We start from the raw sequence: 21,087 nt of genomic DNA on the forward strand, positions 1-21,087 counted from the left end.
ACCAGACGCTGGAATAACACAAACATGTGCTTTCCCTCAGCCTGTCAAAGGTGCCCAAAGTGTTTCGCAGTATCTCATGGCACTGAGATGAAACCCAAAACCTCTCATGGCTGCACAGCATGAAGCATTAGATCCAATTAGGTAACTCCTGTCTTACCACAGAGCAGCTTTCTTTTCTCCCTTGACAGAGGCACTGGTGCCAGGACAGAAGCGTCAGCACGATGCTGACTTACAAAAACTCTTCTGGGACAAGATGGGTTACATCTCAAGTTCCTGGTGCTGCTGACAAAGCTCACCCTTCCCTTTACTCAATAAAATAAATAAAAGGAGACATAGCTACTATCCCCAGACACCTGCTAGAGGAGGTGCCCAAAGTGCTTTGAACTGGAGTAGCTCTGCCAGGCACTGCAATACCAGGGATAGTTCAAGTGCCTGGGACTTTTCTCCCGAATCCCAACGGCTTCTTTGAAAAGCCAGTAGATCCCTCGGCTGTCAGCAGCCTGGAGATTGGGTCTGGTTTCTGGAACTGAGACAGCAAGGCCTGGGCTGACAGATCTACTCTTCCTCCCCAGGTATGATTCACACTTCAATAGCTGGCTGCACCTGGGCAGCAGGCAGCACCAAAGGACACACTGCAGCCTGAGCACCTGCAATGGGCTTCACTGCTGGAGGGTGCAAAGCCAAGGGTGCACTGGCATCTGCTGAGTGCCGTCCCCGTCTTTCTGCTGCCTTTTCGGTGCAGAGTTCCAGCAGCTGCACAGGTCAGGAGGAACTCCCATAAAATTCACTACAGAAGCTGGGGTTAAAAAAGTTTTATTTGCTTTTTGGTAACAGGAACTGCTTATTTGCCAGGAAGGATGATGCCATCATACTGCGAGAAAACCAGAAAGAACTAAGTGAGAAAACAGTCAGGTAAAGGTACAGCGCTGCCGTGGAAAAACTGATGACCACATTCATTCCAAGCCAGACAGGCAACAATGACATTAAACACCACTTCTCTGCGCTGAGCTAACTGCCTTTCCACCTTATGCCACGTGGCTTATTTCCACGGTGGAGGTAAGAAGCATTGCAGGTAAGCACTAAGATCCACAAACCAGCCAAGCAAAACAAGAAGGCCAACCCTTCACATGTCGATCTGCCTAGAATACACTCACATCCCTTTCACAGCCCTGTTATTCGGCCCCAAAAGTGAAGTACACCGGTTACCAGAACTAGGAAAACGCCAGAGAAAAAGCCACTCAGCAGGAGCAGGCTGGAGTTTCCCCTGCACTAGAGATGACCAGTGCAGTTCATACAAGAGCTGACACTTGTAGGTAGCCTACACGAGCTGCTGCAGCTCAAAGTCAGCTCAAATAGTTTATACTGCTCCAGAAAAACACACAGGGCTTTGAGCAGAGATCTCCTGCCCAGTTGCTCCATTCCTCCCATAAGGAATATCAAACCAGCGATGTATTTTGCTGACACTTGCTAGGAATCTTGCAGGGTAAAAAAAATGAAGCTGGACTTTACCTTTTGCTGAAACCAGCGCATGGCTTCTTCCTTTCCAATTCTGTGCTTGGCTCCAATGTTGCCAGTCCTGCGCTTCTTATCAGCGATGCTGAAACCAGGTCTGCCCAGCACCTGCCAGGAGAGGACAGCAATCGCACCGCCTGATTCTGGTCTTGACTTAAAATAAACCTTTCTTAAGAAGGAACAATCTAGAACTTCCGGGTCAGCAACATCTCATTATGTGAAGTATTATTATTATTATTATGGTCAGGACTTAGAGCGTTATCTTAAGCAGTCTTGATGCAACTGAAATCCAGGTAACTGAACAGGCAGGTAAACTGTCAGGACAGCTCTTGGGCCAAGCAACTTATCGCATACACAGAGAAACCAAAGCGAACAGGCAAGACGCACTGTTGCATAGCCAGAGGCCTCAGCTCTCAAGAAAAGATACTGAGCAGAATGGGTTACGTGTGTGGAACAGCTTCCCTCTGCTTCAGAGAGAACAAGTCAAATGTGCCAACCACCACCTTCTCATGACCCACCATCCCCTCAAACTGGAGAACCAGTCCACGTTTGCGTCCTCACCCCTGAAGTCCCTCACCCTTCTGCCTCCTCCTTCCCAGCAGACTGACCCAAATCCAGGGGTTTCTCTCAACATCATCCCAGGAATACCACTAACAGCAACAGTGTTTCTGAAAACACCTTAAATCAGGGGCCTTACAGCAGCCCTGTGAACCTCAGCTTAGACTTGGATTCTGATGACATCTTTCCACCTTTCAGCAGTTGCCAGACTCCTTCTCCAGCTTTTACACAAACCCAATGAGTGCAAGGCAGCAGAGAATACTCACCACATAGAAGTCCAAGCCATAGATGCCAATGCTGGGGTCATACTTGATCCCTAAATCAATGTGCTCCTGGATTCCAAAGCCAAAGTTCCCAGTATCTGAGAAGTTGTTTTTTCTCAGCTCATATTCTCGCACCTGAAACACGCATTGTCAGTCATTACCTCATAATCAACCACAAAGGGAAGTCCTACATGTTCTACTAAATGCCTTTTTACATGATGGTAAGCTTTTAAGATTTCAATCCCACAGCTTGCTTGGAAATAATCAAGTTAAAAACCCAGAAGACAGCAGCAGCTGTATTGACGACCTCTTAAACAAGCACACACCAAGGAGAAGAACCACACAATCACAGTTCGTGTACCACGGATGCTAATCCAACCCTCTGCACCAACGACTGTAACTAGACCAGATGCAACATTTCAAAGCTTTTCATCATCTTTCCAGATGATAACAGTTCAAGTTTTGTTTGTTTTTCCACAGACAAAGGATTCAGACAAGCCCCATTCTCACCTTCAACCCCTTCTCCAGAATCTCCTCTGCTTTGGCCCCACGAACTGTGCAGTGAACAGCAATCTTCTCATTTCTCCTGATTCCAAAGGACCTTACAGTGTATCGAGCTGTAAGCAATAAGAGTGACACTCAAGGGGCCATTCAAAGAACTCAGAGCTTGCTCAAGACCAAAGAAGTTACTTAAGAGGAAATAAAAAGAGCCAAGACAATCTCACATTCCCTCCCTGGACACAAGGACACAAATACAGCAGCAGAGACCAAAGACTGCCAGCACTGAGCATTTAAGGCCCCTTCAACGCACACGCCAAGGCCTTTATGTGCATAACTGCATATTCCTCCACATTGGCTCTACTGAGGAACCTCTTCCCACAACCACACCACCACCGAGGCGCTCAGGAAGACGGGACAGCAGCCTGCAGCGCCGGCAAGGCCACCTCACCTTTGGAGAAGACGGGAGTCTGCCCCGTGAGCTGCTCCAGGACCTTGGCCGCTCGGGTGAGCCTATCCCCGCTCTCCCCAACGCAGATGTTAAGGCACAGCTTGCGGATGCGGAGCTCTCGCATGGGGTTCTCTTTTTCACCCTGGTCTTGCTGCGGAGAAACGCCGGGAGGAATGAGCACGGATCGCAGGGGAACGGCGCACGGCTCGGCGGCCAGACGCCGCTGCACCGGGCGGGCAGCAACGGGAGCAGCCCGCCAGAGCCCCGCGCCGCAGTCCCAACCCGGCACCGCGCAGGTCGCGGCCTGTCACGACAGCCGCAGCCTCGGGGCGGCCCGCCGTCTCCCCGCCGCCCGTGCCGCCCTACAGCCGCCCGTCAACCTCCCCCTCTCCCTCCCGCATGGGCCGCCACCCAGCCGAGCCCCGCCGCCGGGCGGATGGCAGCGGATAGAGACGAAACGGCCCAACCCGGCCCACGGGTGCCTGCGCTCACCGCCATGATGGGGGCGGGGAAAAGAGCGCCACTACGCCGCGCGGGGCCTTATGGGGCGGCTCGGGAGGGCGCGGCGCGGCTGTGGGCGCCCCCTGGCGGTCAGAGAGGGGCGCTGCGTCGTGAGCTGCAGCGTCCCCGACTTCGCGTGCCGCGCGCGGGTCATGTGACAGCCAAGATGGCGGCGCTCGGGGCGGCGGTGCTGGCGCTGCTGTGTCTGGGTCTCGGTCCCGGTCAGAGTCTGGGACCGGGCCGCGCTATGGCCGCCGTCCCACTGGTCATCTGGCACGGCATGGGTGAGCCGCGGGGGGCAGCACGGGGCGAGGTGAGGGAGGCGGCCGCAGCCTGACGCTGCCCCGCGCCCCTTACCCCCTCTCCTCCTTCAGGCGACAGCTGCTGCAATCCGCTGAGCATGGGCTACGTCCGGGACATGGTGCGGCGCAGGATCCCGGGCATCTACGTTCTGTCGCTTCGCATCGGCAGCTCCCTGGTGCAGGTACTGACTGTGGGACTTCCCGGCGGGTTTGTTCCCTGGGAGGTAATCGGCGGAGACGGGAGAAGTCTGAGTAACGCCTGCTAGGAAAGCCAGTCCGCGTAAATGTGATGCGCGTGCAAAGCCTCAGATCGGCACTCTTACTCCGGGTAATACAGAGATGTGATAAAATGCCGTTCTCCTGTGATAGGGTGAGAAGTGGTGGCCTCACACCGCGCTGGGGAGGGTCAGGTTGGATGCCCGGAACAATTTATGGGGGGGAAGAATCACTGTTCCTGAACTGTGATGTGGCAGCTGGGGACGTGGTTCAGTGGATGTGCCCCACTGAATGTCTGCAAACTGTCCTTTAACGTGCAATGTGTGCTATCTTCTGGGGTCTGGAAAGGATGATAAAGGCTGATTTATACGTAGAACATACAAAATCTGAAGGGACTGAAGCTGTGGAGGAGTAGAGATGTACTACTGCTCTGCATGGGACTGCTCTGCAGGCAGAACAGGAGGAAAGATGTGATGATGGGAAGCCTCAAAGCTTCAGTTTCACTTCTGTCCTCTTGTGAAGATTAAGGTCCTCTTTCACAAGCAGAGCTGTTAGACTGGTCTGCTTGCAGAGATTAAAGTAAGCCGTTTTGAAGGTACAAGTTGCACTTTCTAACATGACCAGTCTGTCAGGATGTGGAGAACAGCTTCTTCATGAATGTCAATGACCAAGTGAGAGAGGTGTGCAGCCAGCTCGCAAAGGACCCTCACCTGAAAGGAGGATACAATGCAATGGGCTTCTCCCAAGGAGGCCAGTTCCTGTGAGTTTACGTTCCTGTTCTGGCTTTATTGTTTTTCTGGTGGGTTTTAGATTCTGATTTTAAACTTCTGAACTACTAAGCAGGTTTAAACAGACAAATGCTTCACAAAGGTAGGAGCGCTCCAAAGGAGACAAGAATCCAGGAGAGCCTGGCAGGCTGTAACTGTTGTACTCTCCTCTACCAGAAGGCACACGTAATCCATGTGCCTGGGCCCAGGCAGCAGCTGACTGAGCACTGTGAGCACTGCAACACTCGTGGCCACGCGGGCTCTAACTGCTCCTTTCCCTGTCTGCAGGAGGGCGGTGGCCCAGAGGTGCCCTTCTCCTCCCATGTTCACTTTGATCTCCGTTGGGGGGCAGCACCAAGGTAATGCCCTCTTCAGCTCTCACAAGTCCTAACCATGGGTGAAGGGCACGGGGGCTTTTGTTGGTGGGGGGAATTAATTGTTTGGCTCTCTTCCTAAAAATTGGCTGTATTCTACCAAATGAAGCAGTCCCTTTTAAATCCGGTGGTCTGCTTTGGTTAGCTGAGTACTTTATCTTCTGGCTTGGTCTTGCTTGGCTGGCAGCAAAAAGGGACATTCATAAGCAGATGACTTCTTGTCTCAGCAGAATTCCTATATACTTTGAAAGCATCTGGGATTAGTTGTTTCTGAAGAACAGGTTTCTAATTGTTTGGCAAAGCCTTGGTGAAATGAAACCTTTTGGGTCACAGGGGTATTTCTCAATCGGTGCCTGCAAGACTAAAGCACCAAAAGAGGTGCTTTTTGCAGTGTATTAAGGAGGCGGTAAGAAATGTAATTTAGGAGCTGTACAGTTAAGAGTATCTGGCAGTGAATTTCAAATAGTCTCCTCTGGGAAGTTCCATGGCTGGAGTCTATTTCTTTGTAGTGTACGGGGAAGAATTGTAGGGAATCAGCCCCAGACCTGCAGGGATCACAGCAGGCAAGCTGGAGAGCATTCAGCTTGTCTGCATGCCCCCATTCTCCAGGGCAGTATCCTGAGTTCAAGAGCTTCATCCATTATCTTTGTGTGCAATAGTGCCCAGGGCCAGGAGAGCTGTCTAATGAGATTGCAGGATTAAAGGCTTCTGATTCCCTTGGTAATTCCTGCCCCTTTTCAGTAAGAGGTGGTTCTTTATCAGCTGGAGGGATTAAGGGATTTCTGTCTGCCTTGCTGAGCTGTAAGATGTGTCTTCATACCTCAGGAGTGTATGGCTTTCCACGCTGTCCTGGTGAGAGCTCCCAAATCTGTGACTGGATCCGAAAGATGCTGGATCTGGGTGCCTACACACAAGCTGTTCAAGAGCAGTGAGTACATTCCAGAGGCTAGAGACAGGGGCTGGGCCCAGGTGAGCAGCTCTGGCTTTCCAGTCTGATCCTTGATTTCTCCCTTCTCCAGCTTGGTACAAGCACAGTATTGGCATGATCCTTTGAAGGAGGAGGACTACAGGAAAAAGAGCATCTTTTTGGCTGACATAAATCAGGAGAGGGTAAGGACTTAATTGATGAATAAATGCTGGCGGGAGAACAGAAGCTTTAGTAGTGAGCTCCTTCATGTTCTCCATGAACATGAACTCCTTTGCTGGAGCTCAAAAGGAGCATTTTTTTTGCCCTGCAGCCCAGGAATGTACAAAGTGTTTTCACTGATAGATACATGAATGAGATTTATCCATGCCAGAGCAGTTCTTGTGTTGCTGTGCATTTCTGGAGTTCTCTGTGGAAAGCTCTACCAAAGGCTCAGTGTGCCCCTAACCTTCCAATGGACAACAACTCTGAGGGCAGGGGAGGACTGTCCCTTTTTTACAGCCTGGAGATAAAGCTGAACGCCACGAGCACAGCAAAGGGAGATAGAGCTTAGAAATTCACATTCCTGCCTCGAAGGCTGGTGCAGTGCAGGATTTCATTTGTTGGTACAGAGTAAGTTGGAGCAGGCAGTTTCCTGGCCACTGTCTCTCTCTGGGTTTTTACTGACCTGGAACTTTCTGTCTTGCTTTCAGAGCATCAATGAGACGTACAAGAAAAACCTGATGGCTTTGAAAAAGTTTGTGATGGTGAAATTTCTCAACGACACTATGGTTGATCCTCCGATCTCTGAGGTGAGGCAGTCAGGGCAGATGCTGTTTCTGGTTTGCATTTTGGTTCTTCCTTGCCTGTTTTTCAGTGGGCAGAACTTTCTGAGAAGGATGCCTGCACAAATAGGCCTGATGCTGCACCATCTGCAGCAGCGCATGCTGGCAGGAGTTGGTGAACTCCTGGCCTCTTTGCCTGCTGGGAGTCCTGCAGCAACTGTGTTTTGTTTTTGTTTAATTCTGACAGTGGTTTGGGTTTTACAAAAGCGGCCAAGCCAAGGACACCATTCCTTTGAAGGAGACCTTGCTGTACAGGGAGGTACGTTCTTCTGGGCAGTGTCTGCAACTTTCACTCTAACGAATATCGCGTCCTGAGGACCTTTGGGAGCTCTGAGCCCCGCAGCCTGGCTCTGCTCACCATCTCCGCTGTTCTGGGGGCACGGCCTTTTCTTACCAAGAGCTGTTTTGCTCCGTGCCGTTTCCTGGCAGCAGGAGTTAGTGGTGATTTCACCCGTGGCTCAAGATCTCTTTCCACATACGTTTAAACTTTGCTCCTTTCCCAACCTTTGTTCTGAATCATCCCTCATCCCAAAGCGGCTTTTTCCCCCACCAAGCTGTGGTCACGCTTCTCTTCCTTTAGGATCGCCTGGGGCTACAGCAGATGGACAAAGCAGGAAAGCTGGTGTTCCTGGGGGTGGAAGGAGATCACCTGCACTTCACAGAAGAGTGGTTTTATACCCATATCCTCCCCTTCCTCCAGTGAAGCTAAGGCACCTCATGGGAGCACTCAGAGGGTTTCACTGTAGTGAATGCAGCTGCTACTGCGCAACAGTATTTTGTGTACGTGCACGGGGATGTGGGAAGAGTGGGGCTGGTTGGGGTGGGTTTAATCTCAGCAGTGGCACCTGCTATACACTGCAGCAAGAGCCTGGAAATCACCTGGATGTAATTAGTTCCAAGACTGGGGGGTTCAGCCTTGCACTAGCTTTGAAGCACTCCATCCCACACCACCCCTGTCTACTCCTGGTCTCAGAGCTGTGGCTGTGCTGGTCACCTGGTGATGGTGAAATGACTGAGCTGGCTGAAAGGTTTAACAGCTGCCTTCACAGCCTCTGTTGCCTATTCCTCTGAAGAAGCAATGGCAGTATTAACCGAAACCACTGGAGCAAGAATGCTGTACCTCTGAAAGGAAGGAGCAAATGGAACGACAAGGCTGTATGCAAAGAGATGAGCATCTCCTTCACTGTGGGGGGAAAAAGACTGCTTCTAGGAGGTTCTAAGGAAAATGGAGGGGTTTTAATTAAGTGGGGTTTTAATTTAATTAAGTATTAACAGCTTGAACCATTTTCAACTAATGGCTTGTTTTAGATACTTTGGAACAGCAACTGAAATCAATAAAGAACTTGAATCTAACAAAAAAACCCAATAAACCAGCCAGGGTGTGATTTGAAGACCACTGTCAAATTGACACAAAGGGAGTTGAGTCCTGAGCGCCCCGTGGAGCGAGTCATCCTCTGTGCAACCCAGAAGGGGTCGGGCAGCAGGGGGCATCTTTCCTGCTGAGCTCCTCGGAGCAGAAACCAGGCGCTGCGATGAGCAAGTTGGCATTAACTTTATTCTATCTTCTGTATAATCTTACGTACATAAGAAAGGTTTTTTTCCACGAGCCTCAGGAGAAGACGAGTACAAGTCACAGGACAGTCTTAAAATAAAAAATTGCATATTTTTGTAAGTCTTGTCCTAGAGAAAGAAACATTGACACTTTACAGAGGAAATGCATTTAAGATATGCTTATGCCACCCGAGGCATTGGAAAAATGAAGGTCAAAGCATGTGCAGCTCCCTTTATGGGTCAATACAGTACTATGTCTTAGCTGCAGCTCTCTGTTCCAGTGCTACAGAACAGAGGCTACAAGCTTCCATCAAAATAAAAAGCCAAGCAACGGGGGAAAGGGGAGTCTGAGAAGATTCACCTCTGGTGACTGACTGCAGATGAGGAAGAGAGCAATGAACTGATTTGATCCCACTTGGGCAATTTACAATACTGCACTACTGACCCTGGAATGAAGGAGACCTTTCCTCTGCAGCAGGAACAGGTTCAGAGCTGTCTGGAAGACTGAACCTGAGTTCAGCTGCTCAGAGCAGGAAGCCCTGGAACAAAGCCTCCCTTGAGAAGGTGGAGGGCTCATGGGAAGAGATGCTCAGCTCCAAATTACCAGCAAGACTGCTGGAGGGGAAAAACGCAGTTAGTTCTCCGCAGTCTTCCTGTGGCACTGATTAATAGAAAGCCTCCTGTCATGGCACAATCAGAAACACACTGAGCTAATAGGAATGATGAAAGGGAAATCGGGGTGGAATGCTATGGTCCAGGTCCTCAGCCTTTGGTCCAACAAAGCCATTCCCAAGTCCTGTAATGCCACTGGTTAGTATAAAGAGCTGGAATGGGCAGCTTCCAGAACCTTCTTCAGATATTTGCAATAGCAACCGTGTACTTCTGGACCCCAACAGACATCATTTGTTAAAAAGGGAACAACACTCCTCTCACAGGATCAATTTGCCTGAAGGCAATACAAAAAAAAAAAGAAACCGAACAACACTCTGAAAGCCAGCTGCCAGTACTGGCTTTGAATTCACCCAAAATCTGACATGATTAATTGGTGCAGTTAGATCAGACAAGGGGGGGGGAAATAAACCTTCCTGCTAATAGATGTGGACAACACCTGGCCCGCCACCTATACCAAATCCCAGCCAGAGGTATTTCAGTGATGGCAGGTAGCCGTGTCTCTCGGGTAGAAAAGCAGTTTGAGAGCAGAAAGGTACGAGAAATCTAAGAGAATCATCTGAAAGCAGATTTGTCCCACAGCAGAGCCAGGGAGGGCACGAGCCTTGGAGCCGTTCTGCTTAGCCAGCAATTTCTGTCACAGTGGTAACCAGCTTCTGACCGTTCCACACTGTCTTGAACTGTTCTGGGACAGGGAATTCAGTCTGGAGAGTAAGAACAGAAATCTGTTGTCACGAGTCTGTTTATGACCAAGTCTGGTAACTGCTCCTGTTGTTTTAGGAACTTTAATATATGTGTTACGTCCCCTCTTGTACCAACAAACACCTCCCGTTCTGTCCCCCCCCACGATCCTGAGGAAGAAGCAGATCTCACAACACAGTCACTGTAAAGAGAAACAGCCCCATTTGCTCATTTTAGCACCTAATTGTCATTCACAACCTCCAAGCCTAGCATTAGAATGGCAACTGCAGGACCGTCCCTCCAGGCTCATCCCAACTGTGGCCCGTTGTGGGCTGTTCCCATTGCGCGACGCCCCTCAGCCGAGGCCCAAACCAGCACTTACAAAGTCACCGCCCTCGGCGGGAATAAGGACGTTCATCTCTGAGGACTTGGCACTGACGATTTCGCAGTCTAGGGAGTTCTTGCTCAGATACACGTGGCAACCGTCTGTTTTGTTGATGGAGATCGTTGGCACTTTACCCATTACCTACGGAGCGAGCAAAGGAGCCGCTGAGGATCGTGAGCAGGGCAGCCCTGCTCCTGGCCCTTGCCCTCAAGGGAAAGGTTTGCCCCCACTGCCCCCCACAGACACGCTGAACTCAAGGACTTCCACCACTGGCAAAAATTTAAGGTTATTTCTTGTTCTGATCTCTTTACAACAAAACCAAATGGAAGACTGGGCAAGCTGCTCGCCCCGGATCCAACATCAAAAGTGGCATCAGAGTAGATTCTACTGCTGACCTCCTCCTTCGGCTTGCTGCCCCTGTTGCCCACCTCACATAGGCTTTTATCTCAGTCCCTGAAGCAGCTCAGTGAGGCACAGTTCAGCCCTTTCCTGAAGATGGGGCAGCCTCAGCTGCACAGCAGTAGGATGGCTGCTTTTTTTCCCAGTCTTTTCACAGATGCCTGTTGTTATTCCAGAAATCCAGCTTCTCCCAGAGGCAGGTGCTACCAGCACCCTGCACAGCAGTCGCACTGCAGGCAGAGAGCAGGGCATCGACACTCACCTGAACTTTGATGTCCCTGCTGTTAATTATCTCTACGATGCCCACCACATCATCAAACACCAGACCTAGCTTCTTGCAGTTATCTGCAAAGATAAGACAGGGTAGCTCACAGAAGGGTTTTAGAGATCTAACCTGCAAACAAAACACCATGCAAAAATACAGTTTTCAGGGTTGCTCTACTTACCAAGGGTGATGGAATTGATCTTGCCTTTGATCTGGAGTGTACTATTTGTGCACTTGAAAACATATGCTACCTGCTTCAGTTCTGTGTCACTGATTACCAGGTTAGTGGCGTTTTCCTGGTTTTCCTGGAAAGGCAGGGAAAATGCACCTTATTTTTAGAATGCAGACCAACTCATCAGCACAGCACAACAGTGGAGCTCCCTTAAAAGCAAACTGCATGTATCAGACTAATGCCTCTTACAAGAAAGGAGACTCTCCTCCCCTGCTGCAAAGCTCCCATCCCACCAACCCTCACACTGATGCCAGGCACTCACCACTCTCCATTTTTTGCCTTCTAATTCTAGCAATGCAGGTTGCTTTGGAGAGGTTTTTTGGGAGGGATTAACACTACAAGCTGGTTTGGAAGAAGTGAAAGGCTTGGGTCCACTTCTTATAGGACCTCCTTGGTTCTTCAGTGCTGGATTCTTGTGGGTCTTCATATCATCTGAAACATGTCTTAAGCCTGCAAAAGAAATCCGGCCTGAGCTCCAGCTTTCCTCCAGTAATGCAGTTTCACAAACACCAGACAGCAGTGGTCAATACGATAACATTTTTTCAGAACAAAAGTAGCTCCTGAGGTTGGGCTGAAGCCCAAGCACAAATGGTAAGCAAGTGAAAGAGGAAGCCAGAAACACAGATGCAAGCAATGCTAATGAGGAAGTACTGCAGAACCAGGAGGCCCTCACTGTTCTGCTCTGTAGCTGGAAAAAGCCTTGAGCCAAGCACCTTACCTTTGTTCCACATCTGTCCTGAATGTTAACCAGGTAACGTATGAAGAGGGTAAGTTTTGTGCAGATCTGAACAAGTACGAGATCACATCTTTTGTACTCGAGGAGGACATGCAACTAAAGAACTCCCCATCTCCACCCCAGCCAGCGATTAATCTCTGCCTACACCTGACAGATGAGGCTGAGAACACCAGCTCAGACGGACCTCCTTTGTCCTTGTGAATTGCCTCAGGGCTGCTCTTGGCTGCCAGCCTCACTCTCAGACCAGATGCTCTTTTGTTCTGGGGAGCCTGCTTTCTAAAAGCAGGTACAGTCAGGGATGGCAGCAAAAAGCCAGTCCTGTAGCCGCTCAGCACGGCATTCTGACCCGAGGCCGCCCCCTCCCCCAGCTCGCCTGCTGCGCCACTTACCCGACGTGATGCCCTCTCCCCGATTGATCTGGGCGAAGAGCGCAGATCGGGTCGCAGAGTCGTCGGCACCAGAACTGGGGTGGGAGGGAGCAGGGGGGGGAGGAGGGCCGGGGGGAGGCGGAGCCGCTGCAGCGGGGGGCACGGATGGCGCTTTGGCCCCTTCTGTTGCCACAGGACCCTGCAAGAGGCGGCAGGAGGAAAGGCATCGCACCAACTGAACCTGCTGCAGGACTGCAGTACTCCAGCAGCGCTCTCTCAAGAGGCGCCCGCAGGCCTGCTCAGCAGTTACCGTTTTGCTCCAGGTCAGCCCCGTGGTGTGGTACTCCTTGATGTAGGCCTGCAGCTCGCTCCAGATACGCAGGTAGGCCTTTACCCAGTCCACTTGCTTCTTATCTCTGAGGACACAAGGAGGTCATGCGGAGGCAGCAGGTGCATTTGCCATCACAGCTCACGGACTATAGACAGATCATTACATATCTGCCTCAGCTGGACCAGCACTGCGGTCTCACATCTCCAGCACTGAGTTCTAGCCTCACTATTCATCTTGCACTTGCAGGCCAAAGGCTGCAGGCCTGCTCTGCACTGTAACCCATTTAAACTGAGGGGTCTGATGACTCTGACAAGACCCATACCCGAGACAAGACTTGTTCCCTGAGAAACAGTCCAGCCACCAGATGGTGCTGAGACAAGAATAGCAGGACAGGGCTGCAATCTGAATGCAAGGACTCCCAGCTGTGAGGATTAGGAATGAACAGCTAGGTGAGGTTTTATAAATACAGCCCACCTTTAAAAAAGAACGAATTAAAGATCAGGGTAGCTCTGTTAGCTACCTGCACAGGCCCTGCACGCCCTGCTAGCTGTTTTCAGAGATGCTTTTAAGAGAAGAGATGAACTTACACATCCTTGTACTCCTTAAGGATACGGTTGGTGTAAAACATGGCAGCATCAGTCATTTCCTTTACATAAGGACCAGGCTTTGGAGACTAAAGAAGAATGAACATCTTGGTATGAAGCAGCTGAGGCAGCTGGCTCACCAAGCAGCCAGACTCTTCCCACCAGCCCACTTCCCTGCATTTCTTACCATGGCCACCCAGCCCAGGGCTGGGATGCTCTCACTGACTGCTGATAAGTGATTGAACTGTTTGCTGCCTCGGTTCTTCTCCCTTAAATTCTGCACCATCTGGATTTGCTCTGAAATCGGTTTCAGAAGCGTTGAAAACACATTCTGCAAGGCAAGAGGGACAGAAACGATTGAGAACATCAGTGCTGTTCTGGAAGAGTTGCATGCCCTTGTGAGTGGCTCTGCTGAGATGACTCTCATCCAGAGGAAGACCAGCGGGCCTAAGCTGTGGCTGCAGCCCTGCCCAGGTCTGGCCCTCCCACGAGCTGAGTGTGGTCCCACAGCCCAGCTTCTCCAGGGCTGAAGTCATTGCTCCCCACTGGATTGGTACTATGGGAGTACGCCAAGAACTGTGACTCATGTGCAACCCAAGAAACACTGACAAAGCTGTTAGTAACAAGGACAGAAATAGCATTGCCTTTCCAGTGCTCTTTTGTTCTAAGACAGTTTGTCAGATGTTTCTTCTCCTTCAAAAACCCTTAAAGAAAGGTGCTGTGCAGGCTTTTGCAGTTTGAGATTTACAGCCTGCATTACAATAGGAGTCACATAAGATTCTCAACTCATCCTATCAACTTCAGAATTCAAGTTACTTCTCAAGTCAATCCCAGCCTTCAATACTTGAATGATAAGGACAGTTTCTGTATGCTGTTCACCTGGAGCACTGAATGCAAGTGTTTACAAGATCTCTGAGGTCAGAGTAGAGCAGCCAATTACACATTTTCCGTTATATTTTCCAGTGACTGGAAAAGTACCACAGCTATCACAACGTAACAGAAGAAGCTATGGCTGAGCCAGATAACAACTGCGAAGAAAAGCAAGGTGGGATCCTGTTGCTCGGGAAAAACAGTTCCCAAAAACGAAAAGCCAATGCACTCAGAATCAAATTCTCAGTCATGCATCCTCCTGAGAGCCAGCAGTCTAGAGAAAAGTGTTAAATTACTTGCTAAGGAGAAATCAATCCTAAAAGCCAAGCTTTTATTCAGAAAACATCCAAGAGAGACAAGTGTCTGTTCTACTTCAGGAGCTTCATGCCTGAAGCATCACATAATGAAAAGCACACTACTGAGACCCCACTACAGCTCTTGTCTGGTTTGCATCTTGGGGAACAGTGATTGTCACAGTGTTGGTGCTCAGGTGAAACCTGAGAGGGGCAGAAGCAGAGAGATGATATCCAGTGCTGCTCTGACAGCTACGGATCTCTTTGCATCTCTGCAAAACGCCCATTCTGTAGCTCCACAAATCAGCCTTCAGAATTCTGCCCAGTACCAGTGAGCACCCACAACAGTTCACACCTTCAGCAACTCCTGCCTTATTGATCCAGGAGTCTCCGGTCTTCCTCTGGTTCCTCTTTGGAGGAACTGGAACATCCCAGCTTTCCCTACAACTGCAGGCATCCCGTGCTCTCAGGTAAGGGCACGCAAGGTGTGATTGCCAGATTTACCTCTGATGGCTGTTGATGTTGAGATGCTGTCACCAGAAGGGACCTCTCGGTCATCAAACCTGCATGAACCATCTCAGCCTGAGAATAAAGAGAAACATGAGAGAGCTTCCATTTTCTCCAGCATAACACTGCCAGTCATTTGAGCTCACGCTGTCCCTTCCTTCTAGTTTACAAGGCAGTTATGGTGTCCTAAACACTGGGAAGCATAAGGAGATAAGGTGTGAGTGATCTAGTGGTACACAGAGCTGCCATAATGTTCTCCACACACAAAAATCATGTCGTAGCCCAGGCCAGATCAACCCTCTGCCCTTCTTCTGATTTGAAGGCACGCATAATCTGTTATTCAATTTGATAACATGTCCTTGAAGACAACTATCTTCAGGGAAAGCTGATGAGAACTGTGCAGCTCTCTGGGTGGGCAACGCACAGGCATCCTACGAGCCCAGACCAAGGCCTGTGAGGAGAGCCAGGTTCTCAGCACCCAGAGAGTTCAGACAGTATTGTATTCATCTCGTGTGTGGGTGACAATCCACCAGAGGTTATCTGGGCAACTGTCTTGCATCCTCAGGGTGACTAACATCTGACAACACAGTGCTAAGTAACGGAGGGAGAAGAAAAGGATTCCTTACATGCTTCTGCACATCCCCGCCAACTTCTTTGCTGATGGTGATGTATTCAGCTACTGGGCCAGACAGAATGGCATCGAAAGCCTGCACGTACTGAGCCACTCCTGCAGAGAACAGCACAGATATCAGCACATGGCACACGGAGCTCCCACAACCGCTGCACTCCCACCCCCTGCAGCCGAACTTCTCGGAGCTGCGAAGGCGGTGGCTGCAGCCCAACGTGCAGCTGGGCACAGGCAGGGGAAGTGCTGCAGCCACAGGAAGCTGCCGTCGGGGCCGGATGGCAACCACAGGCTCTGTGCACTTGCGCAGTAAGCTCCACGAAACTCGCTTCCTCTCACACCCCAGCTCCTGCAGCAGCCCCTGCTCGCACCCCAGGGCACCGCCCGCTCTGCAGCACATCCCACCGAGGCCCGGCGCCGCGCTGGTGCTCAGCAGGTGCTCCGGAAGCCACGAGACTCACCTGGGGAAGAGCCATCTCCACACATGCCAGGCCCTTGGCACACGGTCTCCAGGCGCTCCACGGCCCTCTCCAGCCGTTCCACCAGCCGCTCCATTGCTGCGATGTCCTCAGCCTGCACAGACAGACCGCAGTGATTCACGTCCTCTGACGGTACAGAATCCTACACTGAGCGTCGGAAAGGCTTAGCAGCAGCCTGCGATCCTGTGAGACAAACCCTCCCAGCTCCAGAAGAATTTCTACCTAGCGCTGCGTCCCAGTGACAGACAGACTCTCACATCAGCAGGGATTTTGGATTATGCAATGGACATGCACGTGGCTGCTTTATATTGCCACAGTCACTCCTTAATGGCTATATTGTTCCTGTTCCACTGCACAAGCCTGCTAACCTTATAAGGATATTAAAGCTTACACCTTCCAGCCTTGCACTGACACCACCCAATAAAGCAAATGTCTGTGCAGAATCTTAGTGCAACTGATTATTGGCCAAAGTCCCATTCACAGCAAATCAAATCAAGTATGACTGCTTACCAGAAGGAGTCTGTAGCTCCTCGGGGTTTCAATTCTACAAATGCGTCCACAGGGACCTCCTGGAGCCCTGAACGCCTCCACAAAGCACTTACAGCTCCTGCATGGCTGCTGCACAGCGTCAGCGTGTGGCACGAGCTGCCCTGGCAGCACCGAGGCGAGCAGCTGCAACTGCTGAGATGGCAGAACTGCTTCCACAACAATGTGCCCCTGTTTGTGCTCCCACCAAAGGCTTTGGCATCTGAACTACAGCATCTACTCTGCAAGCACTGCACAGGAAAGTGACTTAGGCACATAAATCACCTGAGGCTTCTCATCTGGAGGAGTCTGAAGCGTAATACGAGCTTTCCATTAATTTCTGCTTTGTAAAGACTCTGCATGGAGGAGCATAGCAAGTCACCCTCAGAGCACACTAATGCCCAGGGAACGCAGGGAGGGAATAGCAATTCAGCAACCGTGTTTTTATCTTATCACCACTCCGTCAAAATATTTTACAATGTGAATCACCGCTGTGGCCAGAACAGGCTTCCTTCTGCTCAGCCCTGCCTGAGGAAGGCTCTCCCCAGCCCAACAGGAAGGCAGCGCTATCCAACTGCGCTCGCCAGCTGAGACCAGATCCTCAGAGCCCAAACCTGCAGTTCTAACGCTGCTTTGCTTCTGCTCACAAGCTTCGGTCGGAGATCAACTGTGGCCATTTTCACCCCTCAGCCGCCTGCCCGCGGCAGCAGTGAGCTCCGAGAGGAGGCAGCAGCGTTCTGCCCACACAGCAGCGAGCCGGGGTGGCCGCCCTGCATCAAACTGGTCAGCAGCCTCTGGAGGGCTTCCAGATGCATCAAGTTTAGACAGGCTGACACTTGTGGGCGGTCACCCACAGCTGGCAGTAACGAATACTTCTTTTTTTAACTCGTTATGATGCAGAAATCCTGACCGCGGGACCACCAGCACCCTGCTGCAGCAGGATGCATCCAGAACCGGGTTCACATCTACAAGTGGGAGTGCAGACAGCAGCAAGGCCTGTCCCCACTCTTGCAAGCTTAAAGAGGAGCTTTTTTTCCCCAAGAAGTCACCACTAAGGAAGCTCTCCCATGCCTTGAGCACAGCAGGACACAGGCACGCAACACAGGGGCATCAGGAAGGACAACAGGTTCACGGAGTGCTGGGTGCACAAAGCTGCAATTCTGCACCCTTGATCCCCACCACATTCCACACCAGGCTCTAATCTGATCAGCCCCATTACCCAGTCTCAAACTGCAATTCAAATCGGGATTACGACCAGTAAGTCCAGATGGAGAGCAGCTTCCTGTCCCAGCAATAAAACGCACTGTTGCACAGGGCGTAGAGTGTAAATTCGAGATACTCTGTTGGGCTTAAGGCCCCTTAGAAGGAGTGTTCCTCGAAGTCCTGGTTCCTGCCATTAGGCAAATCCCTCCTGCACCTCGGCTGGGTCTCCCTGATAGGAAGCCATGAGCCCATAGCACTCAGTGCCAGCTCTGCAGACCTGAAACTGCCTGGCAGATGGTAAAATCACTTCCATTTCTTTAGTGGGCAGCATTAAAGCAACTTGGAAGAGAAGTCATTTGGTAAAGGGTCTGGGAGGTGAGAGCTACGTGCAGGCAGCACAAGTGCTAGAGCAGGCAGCTACACCATCACTCCTCACACAGCCATCCTGCCTCACCCCCCCTGTGCTCTGTAGATGCTCGTTTGATCTACAAACCCAGCCTGGATAAAATAAAAAGGTTCAGCTCCACAGACAAGAGCCTAACGGATATCAGTAGCCAGAACGTGCAATTCAGAGAAGGCAATGTTTACAGAGGGGGAAAAAAGATCACAAACAGACCTGCCTGTGCAGCACCTGAACAGCAATTTAACTATTGGCCGTAGGGAATGCAGAGGAACTTGTCAGTAAGCGACAAACTGACTTCACAGCTCTCAGAACGCACAGCGGGATGCCACCAGCCTTCCTCAAAGAGGAAACTGAGAACCGATCACATCTGAGTCATTTCTGCTCTGCGCTGTACCATGCCCAGAAAAGGGAAAGGCCCCAGAGCTGTGCCATGCAGGGCCAGAGTGCAGCGACGGCAGCGGAGTTCAGCTGAAGCCCTTCCTGCTGGGGCTGCAATGCAGGCCTTAAATCCACGTCTTGTTTAAATTCAATTGAACTTTGATTACCAATGGAGCAGAAGCTACGGACTCTCAGCAAACACTTGTGCATTTCGCCCTGGTGCAGAATGCCTATTAATCTGCACAGCATGTTTGGTTAATTTATTAGCTAATCTTTACTTCCTCGCAGACTTGGGAACACAGATTTGAGCACACTGCACAGCATGCAAGCTCTCATCAACAAGACCACTTTATAAAGCAATTGGAGCAATAAAGGGACAAGTTTTTTTCTTGTAAAAACAACACAGCCAATCCTACACCACAAACCCTGAAGAGGAGTTTCCTGTTTAGAGACCATCCCGGGGTCAGCGCGTCCCCGGCATCCAGCAGGCGCTCAGAGGAACAGCAGACACCAAACTGCCACAGCCCCAGTCTGATGGAGCCGCAAACTGCAGCTCCAGAACAGAGCCCAGCCCACGCCTCGGTGCAGCACAACGGAACGCTGTCAGCAACACGTTTGCATCAGCTACTTCCTGCTCTGCAGGCAGAGATGTAAAGATGGGAGAACTAAATTAGGAACATACCACAGCTTATTCTGGGCTGACACTGGAATATCTCAGGGGATCAGCTGCCAGATGACTTCCAGCGTTTATATCTTCCAAAAGACCAAATAATTTTTTTTCCTAAAACGGTTCAGCTCAGAAAGGAAGATTCTCTTTGCAGCGCCGCGGGGCGCAGCCCGCCGGTAGCCGACGAGCACGGAGCTCCCCGCGGCCACACAGCAGCACCTGTTGGCAGCGCCGAAGCCCGGGTGCCCACCGCTGGCGGCTGCGATCTGCCGCGTCCAGGAAACCAAAACCGCCTCGAAGAATTCACCTGAGCCGATCTGAGCTCTGCCAAATAACAAATTCTCCCGAACTCGTTACAGACGGGACGCGTCACGGGACGGGGGCAGCCGCGGTGCCCCGAACTCCCCGGGGACGCGGGGAAGGCTCCGCGCTGGGCAGGAAGCGCTGAGGAGGAGAGGGGAAAGGAGGGGAGCGGCGGTGCGGCCGTCCCGCAGTGCTGAGGAGCGGCGCCCGAGCCGAGCCCCGCCCTGCGCCCCCCGCGAGCAGCGCCCCGGGGCCGAGGGCAGCGAGCGGAGCGGGCAGCGCGGAACGGCCGAGTCCCGCCGCAGGGGGCGGCCGGGGAGCCGCGCGGATCCCCGCCGCGGCCGCCCGCCCCCACCGGCGATACAGCGCCGCCGCGGCCGAGAGAGCGCTGCCCTGACGCTCCTGCCACGCCCCGCAGAGCGCCCGGCCCGCAGCACCCCGCGACCCCGGCTGTGGCGACACTGCGGATCCGCCGCACTCACCTCCCGCTGCCCCGCTGCCGCCGCCGCCCAGCACCCCCCGCACCCGCCGCTTCCGGCCCCCGCCCCGCGCACCGGAAGTGCGCACGGCCAGGCGCGGCGCGCGGAGAGGGGAGGAGCCTTGGGCATCGGCGGCCTGCGATTGGATGAGAGGGGGAGGGGGAAGACAGGAGGGGCGGAGCCCCAATAGGGAGGGGCTTCTTTGGGGGCGGGGTTCCCGCTCGGGGCGGGGTCTCGTGGGCCGCGGTTGCGGCGGGCGCTGCTCGGAGGGCGGCGGCCGTGCTGCCCCCTGGTGCCGGTCCGTGCCGCCGCCCCGCGCCCTGCCGGAGTCTCGTTCTGGGGCAGAGCGAATGGGAGCTCCGCTCCGCCACGAGACGGTGTCGGCAGCGCGGGGCCGTCCGTAAATCATTAACAGCAGCCCACCGAAACGCGGCGGCAGCCTTTGTGTGAGAGGCTGTTTGCAGAGGGGAGCGTGACCTCCCTCGGTTCCTGCAGCGCAGCCACTCCGCGATCATCTCCCGTGTCGGAGCGTTTCCGCACGCCGTCATCACCGCTGCACGACGTGGCCTTCACTGCGGTGCTGGAGCTCAGCCCGGGCGGTGCTGTCAGTTCCTGCGCTCATTTCTCCCCATCTCCTTTCTTAAAAGTCCCGAATAGAAGAGATGCACTCAGCAAGGAATGTCCGGGCACGGGCTCAAGCTGACAGTGCTTTTAGCCCCTTCAGCTGCATGCAGAGCCTGAATGGAACCTCCCTATGAACCCCACAGAGGCAGAGGAGGTGGGGAGTGAAATGCCACTGTTTTATGTCCGAAATCTGAGAAAGAAAAGGCAGCAGCGATGGGCAGCTCAGCTCGTTTTCCCCTGCTGAGGTCGCTGCTCTTCCACTGGGCCCGAGCAGCACTGGGTGCACGTGGAACCCCCCCAGCCTCTGTTCTCATTCCTATTTCTTAATGCTCCATTCTC

At 52.2% G+C, this 21,087-nt stretch overlaps 3 protein-coding genes across 4 annotated transcripts; 1 reads left to right on the forward strand and 2 right to left on the reverse strand.

The window, feature by feature from the left end:
* Window positions 1–797: 797 nt before the first annotated feature.
* On the reverse strand, window positions 798–3,848 carry RPL11 (ribosomal protein L11). The gene is made up of 6 exons (XM_042833979.1): window positions 3,775–3,848; window positions 3,283–3,433; window positions 2,844–2,950; window positions 2,337–2,468; window positions 1,510–1,620; window positions 798–871 (listed from the first exon to the last, which is right to left on the reverse strand). Exons 1-6 carry the CDS (start codon window positions 3,778–3,780, stop codon window positions 842–844), a joined length of 537 nt encoding a protein of 178 aa, XP_042689913.1. The 5' UTR covers window positions 3,781–3,848; the 3' UTR covers window positions 798–841.
* A 101-nt stretch (window positions 3,849–3,949) lies between these two features.
* Window positions 3,950–7,992, forward strand: PPT1 (palmitoyl-protein thioesterase 1). The gene is made up of 9 exons (XM_042833969.1): window positions 3,950–4,067; window positions 4,158–4,267; window positions 4,934–5,061; window positions 5,357–5,427; window positions 6,268–6,370; window positions 6,462–6,552; window positions 7,060–7,158; window positions 7,379–7,450; window positions 7,772–7,992. The coding sequence occupies exons 1-9, from the start codon at window positions 3,950–3,952 to the stop codon at window positions 7,892–7,894; spliced, it is 915 nt and encodes a 304-aa protein (XP_042689903.1). The 3' UTR covers window positions 7,895–7,992.
* Window positions 7,993–8,724: 732 nt separating this feature from the next.
* Window positions 8,725–20,160, reverse strand: CAP1 (cyclase associated actin cytoskeleton regulatory protein 1). 2 transcript variants are annotated; one of them, XM_042833967.1, is made up of 13 exons: window positions 20,128–20,160; window positions 16,149–16,260; window positions 15,689–15,789; window positions 15,060–15,137; window positions 13,580–13,723; window positions 13,396–13,481; window positions 12,788–12,893; window positions 12,499–12,676; window positions 11,636–11,823; window positions 11,323–11,446; window positions 11,139–11,221; window positions 10,475–10,618; window positions 8,725–10,115 (listed from the first exon to the last, which is right to left on the reverse strand). In XM_042833967.1, exons 2-13 carry the CDS (start codon window positions 16,240–16,242, stop codon window positions 10,032–10,034), a joined length of 1,410 nt encoding a protein of 469 aa, XP_042689901.1. In that variant the 5' UTR covers window positions 16,243–16,260; window positions 20,128–20,160; the 3' UTR covers window positions 8,725–10,031. The 2 variants fall into 2 exon arrangements, with proteins under 2 accessions (XP_042689901.1, XP_042689900.1); XM_042833966.1 differs by lacking the exon at window positions 20,128–20,160 and adding an exon at window positions 19,358–19,452.
* Between the last annotated feature and the right edge of the window lie 927 nt (window positions 20,161–21,087).

This window comes from Centrocercus urophasianus, unplaced genomic scaffold, assembly GCF_019232065.1.
Source record: "Centrocercus urophasianus isolate 14NV4802_14NV808 unplaced genomic scaffold, USGS_Curo_1.0 seq_43, whole genome shotgun sequence".
Lineage (NCBI taxonomy): Eukaryota > Metazoa > Chordata > Aves > Galliformes > Phasianidae > Centrocercus > Centrocercus urophasianus.

What these genes read in the sequence shown, in the direction of transcription:
- RPL11 (XM_042833979.1), bottom strand. An exon ending in GACTCCCGTCTTCTCCAAAG is followed by an intron (nt 2,951 to 3,282) that starts GTGAGGTGGCCT and finishes TATTGCTTACAG; the next exon opens with CTCGATACACTGTAAGGTCC. An exon ending in TTCTGGAGAAGGGGTTGAAG is followed by an intron (nt 2,469 to 2,843) that starts GTGAGAATGGGG and finishes TGCGTGTTTCAG; the next exon opens with GTGCGAGAATATGAGCTGAG.
- PPT1 (XM_042833969.1), top strand. Translation starts at nt 3,950, where the DNA reads ATGGCGGCGCTCGGGGCGGCGGTGCTGGCGCTGCTGTGTCTGGGTCTC. An exon ending in CTGACATAAATCAGGAGAGG is followed by an intron (nt 6,553 to 7,059) that starts GTAAGGACTTAA and finishes TCTTGCTTTCAG; the next exon opens with AGCATCAATGAGACGTACAA. An exon ending in AGACCTTGCTGTACAGGGAG is followed by an intron (nt 7,451 to 7,771) that starts GTACGTTCTTCT and finishes CTCTTCCTTTAG; the next exon opens with GATCGCCTGGGGCTACAGCA.
- CAP1 (XM_042833967.1), bottom strand. Translation starts at nt 16,242, where the DNA reads ATGGAGCGGCTGGTGGAACGGCTGGAGAGGGCCGTGGAGCGCCTGGAG. An exon ending in CCCTGGGCTGGGTGGCCATG is followed by an intron (nt 13,482 to 13,579) that starts GTAAGAAATGCA and finishes ATTCTTCTTTAG; the next exon opens with TCTCCAAAGCCTGGTCCTTA. An exon ending in GGCTGACCTGGAGCAAAACG is followed by an intron (nt 12,677 to 12,787) that starts GTAACTGCTGAG and finishes CGCCTCTTGCAG; the next exon opens with GGTCCTGTGGCAACAGAAGG.